The 13,577-nt window shown below is 35.8% G+C and overlaps 1 protein-coding gene across 2 annotated transcripts in view; it reads left to right on the forward strand.

Annotated features, from left to right (window-relative positions):
- RBMS3 (RNA binding motif single stranded interacting protein 3) overlaps positions 1–13,577 on the forward strand; it is a 612,128-nt gene that overhangs the window by 562,747 nt on the left and 35,804 nt on the right. For both annotated transcript variants that reach the window (XM_063303918.1, XM_063303920.1), the window contains exon 11: positions 11,717–11,827. In XM_063303918.1, the coding sequence (XP_063159988.1) occupies positions 11,717–11,827 (111 nt within the window). The remainder of the gene's footprint in view (positions 1–11,716; positions 11,828–13,577) is intronic.

Raw genomic sequence — 13,577 nt, forward strand, 5'->3', positions numbered from 1 at the left:
TCCATAAATCATTCTGCCATTATGAATAACTATATATAGATGGAATGAAAATGATTTGCTGGAGATCCAGTGTTCAAATGTCACAGTCTAAAAACGTAAGACATGTAAAACAAACTTCAGGTCAACGAAACTTAGATATATAATATCTAGAACAATTACAACTTTTCTAAACAGGTGAGAGGTGGGAGATTTTTATAGCTGACAATATTTCTAAATAATAAAGTTCAAAATCTTTATATACCAGTGCCTTAAAACCATGATTAGGCTATGTTCCCATACTCTGAAAACATTCTGGGTATAGAATGGAGTTTAGTAATGTAATTGAACACATTCATCCGGCAATAAAGTGAATATTCATACTGGATTTATCATGTGCATAATTATGGATCAGATTATACAACTGCTGCCAGTAAAGTAACAAAATATTTTCAGCAACTTGTAGCAGACTTATTTTTGAGGACAGAAATAGAAAAGAAATTAGATTTGCTTGCATAGAGTATCAATTTGAAGATGTAAACAATTGCATTGTCTTTTCAGAAATACATTTTTTGTTAAATAAAATTTAATATTTCAGGATACAGAATTATAGTTTGTATTCAGAAGTTTTTGACCCAATATTCCCCCCCCACACACACACACACAGACACACAAATGAAACTCAGAATTAGAGATCATTTCTTGGAGATGCTTATAGTAAATAGCAAAGACCTCAATTACTGTGAGACAGATAACAACCTCAATCATATGTAATGTTAAACTATAATTTAGTGTTACATGAATAAACTTGAGAACTTCCGACATTTAAAAATAAGAGACACAAAGCTAATCTTTACTGTGAAATTTACCCTATAATTGTATTTTGTTTTCCCAAGAAATGAGCACTGGTTCCATCTTAGTATAATGTAAAAAAAAATGTTCAAACCTATCAGTGTGATGGGGTGGGTTTTGTCAATATTGCTAAGAGCAAGTTTTATTCAATATACATGGAGATTATATGAGTTTTCCCCAAATGATATAAAGAAATGTGCTAACAGTCAAGCTATTGGATTTTTTTCTCACCACACTTAAACACTGTGGACAGGCCTATTTACTTGTTATGTCAGGGTTTCATTAAGGCTTTTCTTTTAAAGTCAGTACAATCACACTTAGATAGACTGATTTATCAAAGTATCCCTGTAAGCTGTGGGAATGAATGGGAGTTTGATCCTGGTGTCCCACGGTAAATCCAATAGTAAAAACACTATGCAGCTTCTGTTACTGCATATATCCCCAAAACATAACTTTTCATGTATTTAAAAAAATAATCTTAAATTTGTAACCCACTTATTAATGACACCAACAAATGTATGCCTCTATTCATTAGAAATAATCTACAAGGGCAGTTTTTAATAAATTAGCATGAGTAAGTATGAACTGTGGCATTGTAGTCTAGATCAAAAGATTTAAAATTAGGTAAATTGAAAGTGGGGTTTAATTTACAATGCACCAGAAGATTGAGGTTCAGCATAATATACATTATCTTAGGCATTATTTTCCCTTTTGTAAATCTCAAGTATAATCATATTACTTAATTTTAACTGGCATACACTTCAATAATTATTAAATGAATACCAAGCAGTTAGATCAGGGAACTGTTTATGTATCAAGGTCATCTAATGCCAATTAGTGTTTGCTTGCCCACAATAAGTTCCATTATGTCTGACACATCAGTTTGTTCTGCTTGTAACAATGTTGGCATGATTGTGATGATGATGATAATGATAACAACAAGTATGTGTTCCCAATTTGAAAATATTCAGTAATGCAGTATGATAAAAGAATTCTATAGGCATGTTAAGTGCAGCTCTGCTGGGATCTTCTCAGTTATTTTATTTCAAATATGATTAGATTTCTCTCTTGCTTTCTCTTTGGACGTTCAGGAAGGAACATATAAGGAACTACCCTAACAATAACAACCTTATGAGATTGGTTGAGCTGAGAGATAATGATTGACTCAGAGACACTTCTGGTTTCCACAGTCAGGTGGGAAATTAAATCCAGGTCCAACACCTTTCTTACTACAGTATACAGAGGGTTCCATAGATCTTCTAATCAGATCCACAATCCTAATACTAAAGGATGACTAGCTCCTCTTCTGTTTTCCAGAAAGAGCTCCAAACTGCCAACTGTGTTTCTTATTACGTCATAATACTTATGAGTTAGTAAATCTCCAGCAAATATTCCATCTGCTACCCTGAGTACCTGGTCCTTAGACCTCCATTCATTTTTACATTGAATTAAATAAGTTTAATACTGAGATCTGCTCAGCTGAAAAGCAAGGTTTGCTCTGTCACATCTGTGGAATGATACACTTTTATATCTACGGCCAGAAACATGAAAAAATTGTATTTTCAGCTCCATAAGGAGTTGCTTAGCAGAAGTTAATCTTGCTGCTTTGGAAATGTTTTGCATTAGTTGTCAGAGTAGCAAATTAATGGACATTAACCTGTTTTTCTTGTTATTCATTATGCTAATTAAAGCCTATATCTGAGCATCAAGATGATGAAAATGTATTTTCTTTGCTTTTGTCACAAACCGAGCATTTCCTTGCAAAGTATATTGAATATTTTTTTCAAATAAATTACATTTACTTATTCAAAAGGTTTATAACCCATCTTTTAATACTGCCTCTTTTAAGGCAACACAGAGAAATATACAAATTGTAAAAACTCTGTGATATCAATAGCAAATCAACAATGAACAATTAGGACTGAAGAACACAAAGTACAAAACAGACCCAGCATAATCCTGGTTTAAGCAGAGGCCAAGTTAAACTGGTCAATAATTACAAGACCTGACAGGCATTATTGGAACAGAGTTCCACAAACAAGGGACAACTGTCATGGAGGCTTATCCCTTATTCCAGCCAGTGTCATATTCACTGTTTCAATGTACAGTATACATCGTAACGTTTCACATGCCATGGCGCTGACGCGCGTTTCTGTTTGGGAGGGAGCTGCTGTGAAACCTTGTACCAAGCTCTGTATGTGAAATCAGTACAATGGAATGTGTTTGGGTTATGTTATCTGTTCAAGGCCTTTTCCCACAGACCATCAGAAACCGTTAGGAGCACCTGGGATTGTGAACTTGAGAAGACTCTGCGGGGGGAGGGATTTCATTTGCACCAAGGGTTTTTAGTTTGAATTTGGCGCGCTTTCATCATTCTCAGCTTTCTCTGTGATCCTGCATGCTGTTCTTTAATAAATCAGATATCTTTGAATTCCTGCTCATGAGTCTGATAGTGTTTTAGAATAGGCAACCATTACAATATTTTTCTAAGCCACAACAAGTAGATCATCCTATGTCAATTTTAGAGATCGTTTGGGTGACATAACCTTCAAGTAGCTGGATGCCAATTGTTCAGGGTATTACAGGCAACTTTAAACTGCTGATGCTCAGCAGTTTAAATTTAAATTCAGTGTAGAAACATACTGATAACCAGTGCAACATGTACAAGTAGGAAAAAGTAATCCTCCAGTTTTTATTCTGGAAAATTCTGTTCAAAGAATTTCTGTTCACCATATTCTGGAAAATTCTGTTCAAAGAACTTTCATAATAATCAACTGTATTCAGTTTCGAACAAACAAACTTCAAACCATATATGCTGAAGATGGCTTATTTCAACTAACCAGAATTATATTGCCTGATTTAATAATATAGGGAGCTGTGGTTAATCAAAAACTCTTTGTGGCCACACAGAAGGAGACCTGTTATTATGTGAATGTCTGTTTTCATAGTATGGGAAGGGAAGCATGCACTCATATATTGTAACCATTGAGAGTACTGTATAGTTTATTACTTGTATAATTGAACTTTCACAATAATTATTATTGAAGTATTCATGAAATTGAAATACAAAGATTTTAATACAACACAGTTCATGCACAAGTTCTTACAGTGTAATACAAGTGAAAAGGGAAAAATGGTAAGGAAGAGACAGAGACAAGCAAATGCAGGCACTTCATCAGCATCACATATTTTTTAATGAGAAAAATGCCATAACAAGTAGGTTAAACCAGATTATTATAAACTATATTACAATTATAGAATACATCTGGTTCTAATCTTCCTGACTGCTAGACCATTTTTTAAAAAAAAATTGAGTTTACGTTATATGATAACAGGAAATTTTCAGACTCATTTGAGGTCACAACATTGTTCATGCTGTTGAACTGTGATAGGAATTTTTCTCACAGTTTGTCTAACAAAGGGCACTGAGGACTTGCTGCTTTACAAAGGATGCAACACTACAGAATAACTCTGCTGGGCTGTATTCTTTTTTGATATATGTTCATTACTTACAATAGTAAGCCATCCAGAGTTGCTGAGGAGTCAGGCAGCCTTGAAATTGAATTCAATAAATTAATTTTTAAAACCTGTATTTTATACCTATTGTGTCAGGCCCAGCCCAAGAACAATGAGTCAGTGCATTCAGAACTCCAGTTCTTTATTGCTCTCACCATACAGACAGAATCTTGCCAGACTAAAGCTACCTGAACTAACCTAAGGGGCAATAACTGGGCGGGGCACCCTGAATTTATTCACTTTCCCACCAATGCTGTCTGGATTATGAGTCCTCTTATCTCCTTGGAATGCACTCCCTCCTTCCTGGGAATCCGTGGCAGCACAGAAATCCACCACATATTGTCTGTAAATATAGGAAACATCACCTGAAGTCATAAATCAGTAAAGGCAATCCTACAAGGGACTACTATAAAAAGAATCATTGGCTAATTCTTTGCTTTATTTATTTATTTATTTATTTGTGTATTTATTATTTTATTTGAATGCCACTGAATCCATTCAGTCTTCCAAGCAGCTTAGAACAATAAAGTTCTCGTATACAGTAATAAGTAGTTTTTAAAGGCAGCAGTGATTGAGGAAGATTCTAGTTAGAGAATTAAATAAAATATTATGTTCTCAGGACTTAGATGCTACTACTGTTGCTGGACTGAACTAGCTGTCACTTCTAGAAAGTTTTGTGGTGACATAGGGGACAGTAATCCTTCAAAGTGGGGCTACCCAGCAAGTAGGGCCTGTTAATATCAGTGATCTAATGCTAAGTTGTGGAGGGAGTGCTGTATTTAACTAGGGGTATTGGGCATGCTCTTCTTCGTGGTAGTAGTGATAAATATAGCTTCTCTGGAGATGACATCCCAAGGTCTTATTTATTCTTTGTGTGGTTCACAGCTGGAGTAATTAAAAACATGTGAAAAAGAAAATATAGCAAGATAAGTTGTGATGGTGAAGTTGTTTCAAATATACCACCATTTCAGTGGCTTGGATTTATAATATTCACAGCACCCTTGGCCATTGCCTGTCCTTGAATCACTCTCTCCAGAATTTATGCTTTGCTGTACTCATCAGTCTGCCATATCTGTGATCAGACCAGGTTTCCAACCATTCTTCTTTTTTTTGCATTCCAAATCTCAGGAAAATGAGAGATTTCCCTGTCCATGGGATTGTTTCTGCCATCCCTAACCATCACATATTTCCTGGAAGTATACAGATCTTTACACACAACTGCTGCATGAAACTGGCCTTTCAGTGGCAATGAGAGTGAAAAAGTATGTCTATGCTACTCACACACCCCCTTTTTTTCCATGAAAGATGAGAAGCAAGGATATACTGTATATCAATGAATTTTTTTGAGAGGAGTGATGTCTCTTAGAAGGAAAAGAAAAAATGCTTATCGAAAGACTGTGTTTATAAAGCCAACAAGTTTACCTTAACCTTCAGGCACATAATACGAAGAATGCTTTGTTCTGGAGACAGGTTGTTCTAATTTCAATTTTTCTAAATTATGCTTTTTATCATTTTATAAAGCAGTTCAATCCCAGGGAGACATATGCTGAGACTCTCCATATTGTCAAATTATATTGCTCAATGATGTAACAGTCTCCTTGAGAGAAAGGAAGTTTCCTGCTTGTGCCTCAAACATTGCAGATGGAGGATTGTGACTTCCTTCAGAGAGTTTGCAGCAGTTGATTTATGGTTGGCCATGAAAGATCACTAGAACATCCAAAGGAAGAGATTACCATTTGCTTCCCAAACAAAAATTTAAAATGCTGCTGAGGGTTAAGAGATGCCACTCCAGAGAATGTTTTTTTTTTCCTAAATGTATTGATGATGGGCTTTTCAACAGTTGCTCCTAAATGTATTGATGATGGGCTTTTCAACAGTTCCCTGAGTACTAAATAGTACTCAGGGAAAGACAATAAAATTCTCCATGTTTTTAAACAATGAGCACTGAAGCAGAAATAAAATAGTATCATTTTTCTCAGCTCTGGGAACATCACAAGAAGGGAAGCCAAACAGATAGCAGGTAAGAGAGCATTTCAAAACGCAGAGATGGCCACCCCTCTTCAGAAGATCACTGTTACTTGCAGAGACTGATTTAGCTTATAAAGAAGATGAAACTGGAACCTAGACTTCATTTGCAGATATTAAAATTTTTGTAAGACTCACACAGAGATTTTTCCACTACTTTTATTTTGGCAGGAAATGGGAGGGAGCAAGCATACCTGATCAGAGTCTCATTGAGAACCTACACACACCTGTCCTAATACTGGAATGCCATTTACAGGATATGGCGCTTTGTAGAAGCCTTGAAGAATTGCATAATGGAGTGGCAAATATAAATATTTTATGTTCCTTTGGTGCATAGCTGATTTCTAACAAATGTGGTAAAGATGAAGGAGTAATTGAAACTAAGATTATAAGATTTGAGGGAAACAAAACCCACATGAAAATCAATTGTGCTCATAAATTGGCAGATATTTGGTATTCCTATTTTGCCTAATAAAATCCCTTGATGTTCTTGAGCATCATAACTCTAATCCAGAGATTGGCAGCAGGGAGTCTATAGGTACTCAGTTACCTGCCAGATCCTAACCAGCCCATGTACCCCCTCCAAGTGTATTCAGAATAAACATTGTGAAAATTTGGTATTCTCTTCTGAGATTTTATATGGTCTTAGAGTAAATAATTCAAAATATAATGAGATCTGTGGCATGTTATTTTTGTGGTGCCTGGGACCAGAAAAAATTGCCACTACGTGGTCCAATCACTTTCTTGTTTCGACTTTGCACAAGGCAACACTTCATACATAATTATAATTAGAAATTAGAATATGGTCAGACCCTGTAGTGTAGACAAACTTTTGCACTCCTCTCAGTTTGAAAACCAGCAGGGAGAATGAATGTAAAACATTTCACTATATGTGTGCAAGCCTATGTATGAGTACAAAGACAGTTTGTACATCAGGGCCCACAACCTTCTCAGCAGTAGCTTATAGAGTTAGGGGATTAATTCAGGGCTAGAGAGAGACAACACCATCTGCTATCTCCCTTGGAGGTGAGAGTGGACTGCTGAGAGACAGGCTAGGCTCGTAATATTTAGAAAACTTCCCATACATCTCAAGAATCAAGGAGGGGGGAGGATTTTTTTTTTCTGTCTTGAGACAAACATTTTGTATTTTTAAGTTTTTCTTTGCTACATGGACAACAGACAGCTCAACTCTTTCTCCATTTGCTTCCATTGAAAATTTACATGCTGCCTGGTGTAAGTTTTCTTTCACATTGGGGTGTTATGGAAAGCTGGAATCCAGTGCCTGACTCAGCCAATTTCCCTCTGATACTTTCCTTTTCCTCCCCATGCCCTATAGGACTGCAGATGTTTCTGCAGTGGCTCAGAGATAAAATTGATCCACAGTAAATTATAGAAAACTAGTCATTTTCTTGCCTCTCATCTCTAGATCTAAGTAAAGATGTGCAGATTAAGTTGACAGTTTCCTTCCTTGATTTAACTGTGGAAATGTTTGAGTCCAAATTTGAAAAGAAGTATATATATTAATCAGAGACATTTGAATGCGACATTTTAACACAAAACCTAAATCAATCTTGATAAACAATAATAATACGAAGATCCAACTCCCTTAAGAAGTCTATAATACTGAAAAAATAGAAGGAAAGAGAAGGAGAGGATGACCAGCAGCAAGATAGCTGGACTTTATTATAGTAGTGATGGTCATGCCATTGGACAACCTGAACAGCCAGTTTGGGAACAGATCATCCTGGAGAAGGTCTATCTGTGTGGTTGCTAATGGTTGATACTGAAGCCATCAATCAATCAATCAATCATAATAACAGAATTACTGACATTATTGGCATATTGGTAGTTCAAGAGTATATCTTGGGGAAAATGGAAATGAAAGAAAAGGAAAGTAGTGAAAGCAAAGGAAATAGAATGACTGAAGGAAGAGAAAGTATGAGTTTTCTATTGAAAAATATTACAAAATTTCCCAACAGGATGAATACAAAGTAAAAGTAGGAAAAGGGGCTGTGGAAATTGCTTGGAATACAGTGGGGAAAAAATTATATGAAAGATTGCCACAGAGTATGTGGAGTTACATTAACGGAAAAACAAAATACTATGGAATGATGGAAGTGAAATCATGTGAAAAAATCTTCCAAAAATGAGAATAACAGAAAGTATTGTATAATGTGTATATAGAGAAAAAAATGATAGTGGCAAAGAATATAGGCCAAGAGCGCAAGGAACAATTAAAAAAGGCAAAGAAAATAGAGAGCAATTTTGATGGAAATTTAAAAAAAACTCTCTTGGAAATAGTTGAAAAGAGCTTAACAAAGATCCTCCAGGAGATGAATGGAATTAAAAATAAATGTGATGCAATAATTTAGGAAGACACTGTAGTAAGAGAATCTGGAAAACATATTTTAGAGTTTTAATGTATTTTAGGTAATAATGCCACCCCGCCACCCCAAAAAAATCCTGCTGTGCTGCCTCATCGTGATAGATGAAGAGATGGGACTGCTGGAGAGATGAGCATAGAATGGTGGGAGTGTTTGCCAAGAGTATTATATTCCCAGCAGGGTCATCCAAGGCATGAAGGTCATTTCAGATACCCAGATAAAGCAAGCAGGCATCTATACTGAGCAGCAGCAATTTAGGAAGACGTTGGAGGTAGATGATCACTGTAGTAACAATGACAAAGGCATCAATTCATACTGTGTGGGAGAAGGCAGTAGTAAACCATTCTTGCATTTTTACCAAGAAAACCATGAGAATAAAAAATATAAAATGACAATATAGTGACAGATGATGGGCCCCTCAGGTTGGAAGGCACTCAACATGCTACTGAGGAAAAGCGGATGGTGTTTATGATGTGGCTAGGCTAAAGCCTTCAGGATGTCTAGTTGCTAATGTTGCTATATAGGAAAAGAAAACCAAAGCTGCAAAGACCAAAGCTGCAAACTCAGTGGGAACATGGAATGTAAGAAGCATAAACATGGGAAAGCTCAACATGGTAAAAGATGAAATTTGACACCTTAGGCATCAGTGAATTGAGATGGGCTGGGATTGGACACTTTCAGTCAGAAGATCACACTGTTTATTAATCATGACATGAAAAACAAGGAACAGCATTGCTTATATAATTAAGGATATAGCAAGAGCAGTACTTGACTACAGTACAATTATTGGCCGAATAATATCAATTAAACTTTGTGGACAATCCTTTAATATAACAACCATCCAAGTTGATGCTCCAACCACTGATGCAGAAGAGGAGGAGGTTGTTAAGTTTTATGATAAAGTTCAATTTGAAATTGATAGAACAGGCAAACAAATTGGACAATAGACTAGAGTGCCAAAGTTGGAAATATTAAGGAGGAAAATGTACTTGGATTCTTAGGAAACTGAAATGAAGCACTAGAACAACCTAACAATTTTTGCCACTCCAGTGATCTTGTTATAGCTAATACTGTGTTCAAAAATACCCAAAATGAAGCCTGTATATATGAACATCACCAGATGGAGTACATAGAAATCAAATTGACTATATTATTGCTAAAAGGAAGTGGAAGAACTCAGCAATAATATCAAAGACATAGCCAGATGCTACCTGTGGAACAGATCACTAACTGCTCAAGTGCAAATTCCAAGTTAAGCTAAAAAAGAAGAAGAAAGCCGACCAATTTCTACAATATGATCTTGAGTATATAACCACCATTTTCAAGGAAAAGATCAGGAATCACTTTGAAGTCCTGAACCTCGTTGATAGAGAACCGGAGGAACTGTGGAATGAACTTAAATAAGTTGTTAAGGATGATGGAGAATGCTATTACTGTTCCCTGTACAGCAGGAAAGGTAGAAAGAATGAATGCAAGAACTACAGGGGACCTTGTTTAAGTATGCCTGGGAAGGTTTATGAGAGATAAAAATAAAGAATATTGGGAAAGTGCAGTATGGCTTTTTCTGGGTAGGAAAGGGAAGCCGTAGGTCAGATGTATGTTCTTCAGCAAGTTACTGAGCGATGTATTAATGTTAAGAAAGAAAGTTTTATTATACACTTGTTGATTTAGAGAAAGCATATGGTAAATGACATAGACTTGAATTATGGAATTTTTGTGCAAATATGGATTGAACTTAGTTTCCGAATGCTGTAAAAGCTGTATATGATTAGAGTAAGTAAATTGAGAATAAATTGAGTGCTTAGTGAATGATTCAACTATGAGCAGCAAAGCAAGAATGTATGATGTCCCCCTACTTGTTTAATGTATTCATGAATAAATGTATAAGGAGTGATTGTAGTGACATTACAGGTATGTTGGTGGAGGATGTATGTCTGTACTTTTGTATGCAGACAATGCTTTGTTGCTGGCTGAGAACCTAAGTGATGTCCAGCAAATATTAGATAGGTTATATCATGCAATGGGGAGAATGATTCTGTAAATGTTTGTATAAAAAACCAAGATATTTCTGTTTGCAAGAGAAAATAGAGTGAACAATAGCATGTTAGCCTGAAAGGCAAGAACAAGCTCAAGCATATGAATTTGTGTACTTTGGTAAAATGTTTCTAAAACAAAGGTAAATGGATGAAGAAAATTTAAGACATGTAAATACTGGCAGAGATATAGTGTGTTGTATGTGTATGTCTTTTGTGAGGAATAAATGTTTGTTGAAAGAAGTGTTGTATGGAATTGCAGATGTCAAGAGAGACATGAAAATAAGTTAAATGTTGTAGGAATGGGTAATTTAAGAAGTGTGTGGGATAAGACAGAGCGTCAAAAATAAAGGACGCTTGAACACAAAAGTGAGTGATCAGGGCAAATCATATGGACTGATCGTATAGAGAGAATTAATGAGGGCTGAATCTCAAACCAAATATATGAGGGAAGAATCAAGAGGAAGGGGAAGATCAAGAAAGTTGTGGTTAGATAGAACCAATGAGAATCAGAAAAAGAGAGGTGAAAAATTTAAAAAACAAAAGACAATGTATGAAGAAGTATATGGACATGATAGAAGTTATGGATGTGATAGAACTAAGGATGGTTTGCGAGGATACATATAGAGAAGGATGTTAGTGTAAATTGGATTTAGTTATATTTCCTTTTATTTATGTTTTAATTTCATGCCCTGATTTCTTTGGCTAATTTTTTCTTACTCCTTTTCTGTACTTTGCAAAATATTGCTTGCCCCAAAAGGCAATATAGTTTATGGAGTAATTGGTGATGCCCCAAATCTGCCAGCTGAAATGATAGGTACATCTCAATCAAATGTAATTTAATGTGAATTGTTATCTTGGGATGTTCATTAATTATACTAAAGATGTAATTGAACTGAACATTGTGATGGAATCTATGTGTATTTATAGGGTGCTGTGTTAACGCCAACAATGGATCACACAATGTCCATGCAGCCAGCAAGTATGATGGGCCCCTTGACACAACAGATGAGTCATCTTTCCTTGGGCACAACAGGAACAGTAAGTTTAGAGAATGTGCTTCAACTTCACTTTATAAAGAGTGCTCTCTCACTTTCTAGACTCTAGCAGCCTTTCTCAATTGGGGTTCTGCACGGACTTAGGGTTTTGCAAGAGGTTGCTAGGGGTCCCGTGATTGCAATTAAAATAAATAAATAAAAATCTTTTTTTTAAGTTTGCGCATCGGGAAATGCTAGCACTTAAAGTAGTGGGAATTTTGACAAAGCTTGCCACTGTGCTGTTGTAAACATTGTAAAATGTGGGTTGTATAGTTTCAAAATGAATCGTACTGTGAAGTTTTTGTATTTTGTGAGATTTTTATGCAGGGGATCCCTGAAACCTGAAGATTATTTCAAGGATTCCTCCATGGTAAAAAGTTTGAGAAAGGTTGCTCTAGATCATTCTCTATTCATCAGTACATTTCCATTTCTGCCTTTATTATCTGAACATTTTCATAGCTAATAAACTGTGTAATTTGTTTCTCTTTTGACTAAGTTAAATTTATTTCAAATTAAAAATTGACAACAAAATGCAGAGACTGTATAAAAGTGGTTCTTGATGCAGGATTGGAGATGTACAGATTAGGAGCACCATAGTTTACAAAACAGTAATAGTAGCATTTTTCTTTGAACCTCGTGTGCTATTTTCATATTCAAAATCATCCCAAGTTGCCACTGTGCTCCATGGAAAACTTGCAGGTATCCTCATAATGCTTGGACGGTTTTCAATATTTCATTATCAAGGATAATGTTGTATTCATTCTGTCTATAGAAGTAGTAATTGTAATACATAGAAACAACATTTCCGGAGTGTGATTGAAATCCCTAGCTACAATAGTCCTTATTCATACCATCTTTACGTTTGCTACAAGTTATGATTCCAAGTCTGAGATGAGAATTCAAAACAATGACAAAGCAAGGACAGTCTATGGCAGGCCTCAGAGTGCCTATTTTGAAAAAAATGAAATTGCTGAACACCTGCACATCAGAGTTTCAGGCAATCTCAGAATAGCTCAAGAAATACAATGGGTTTTTAACACATTACAATTGTGAATTGATAAGGTGCTTGTAATCTGTTTCACCTGTAACTTGAATCTTTATAACCAACCTGCCTCCCCCTTACCTCATCCCAGTTTAAGACCTACATCAGTGTAATCACTCAGTATCCGATGAAGTGAGTTGCACCTCATGAAAGCTTATGCCTTTTAATGAATTTTGTTTGTCCAAAAAGATACTACCACAGTCCAGATTTTTTACCACCAGAAACTAACATGGCTTTCCTCCTACCATGCCACCTATGAAATCTCTGCTTCATCATCCATACAGAATATATACAACCATATAATTTGCTTCCTCTTCAGAAGTTGTTTGTGTCATAGCATACTGGACTCCAAGAGTGTGCAGTTGGTTCGGTATTTGTTGCACGCTGCATGTTGTTGTGTGAACTTTAATGATGGCATTAAATTCTAGCTCCAGAGTGTTTGTATCTATGATGTGGCTACTGTGGAAGGACTAAGTTGATTATGGTGTGTGGGAAGTACTAAATTGGTTTAAATGCTGTCAGTAGCTATGGTACAATTAGGTTTTGTTTAACTGCTTCCTGTCAGCAAATACAGGCAACAGACCTGTCCAGTGACCATTTCCTTTCTTTTTCCTGTCCTTACTACATAGTTACTTTATAGGCTTGCAAGATAATAAATGACAAGTAAGCATTTATACTGACATATGCTGGAAGCCAGAGAGTTGATTAATCA

The sequence above is a fragment of the Candoia aspera genome, chromosome 4 (genome assembly GCF_035149785.1).
Source record: "Candoia aspera isolate rCanAsp1 chromosome 4, rCanAsp1.hap2, whole genome shotgun sequence".
NCBI classification, from domain to species: domain Eukaryota; kingdom Metazoa; phylum Chordata; class Lepidosauria; order Squamata; family Boidae; genus Candoia; species Candoia aspera.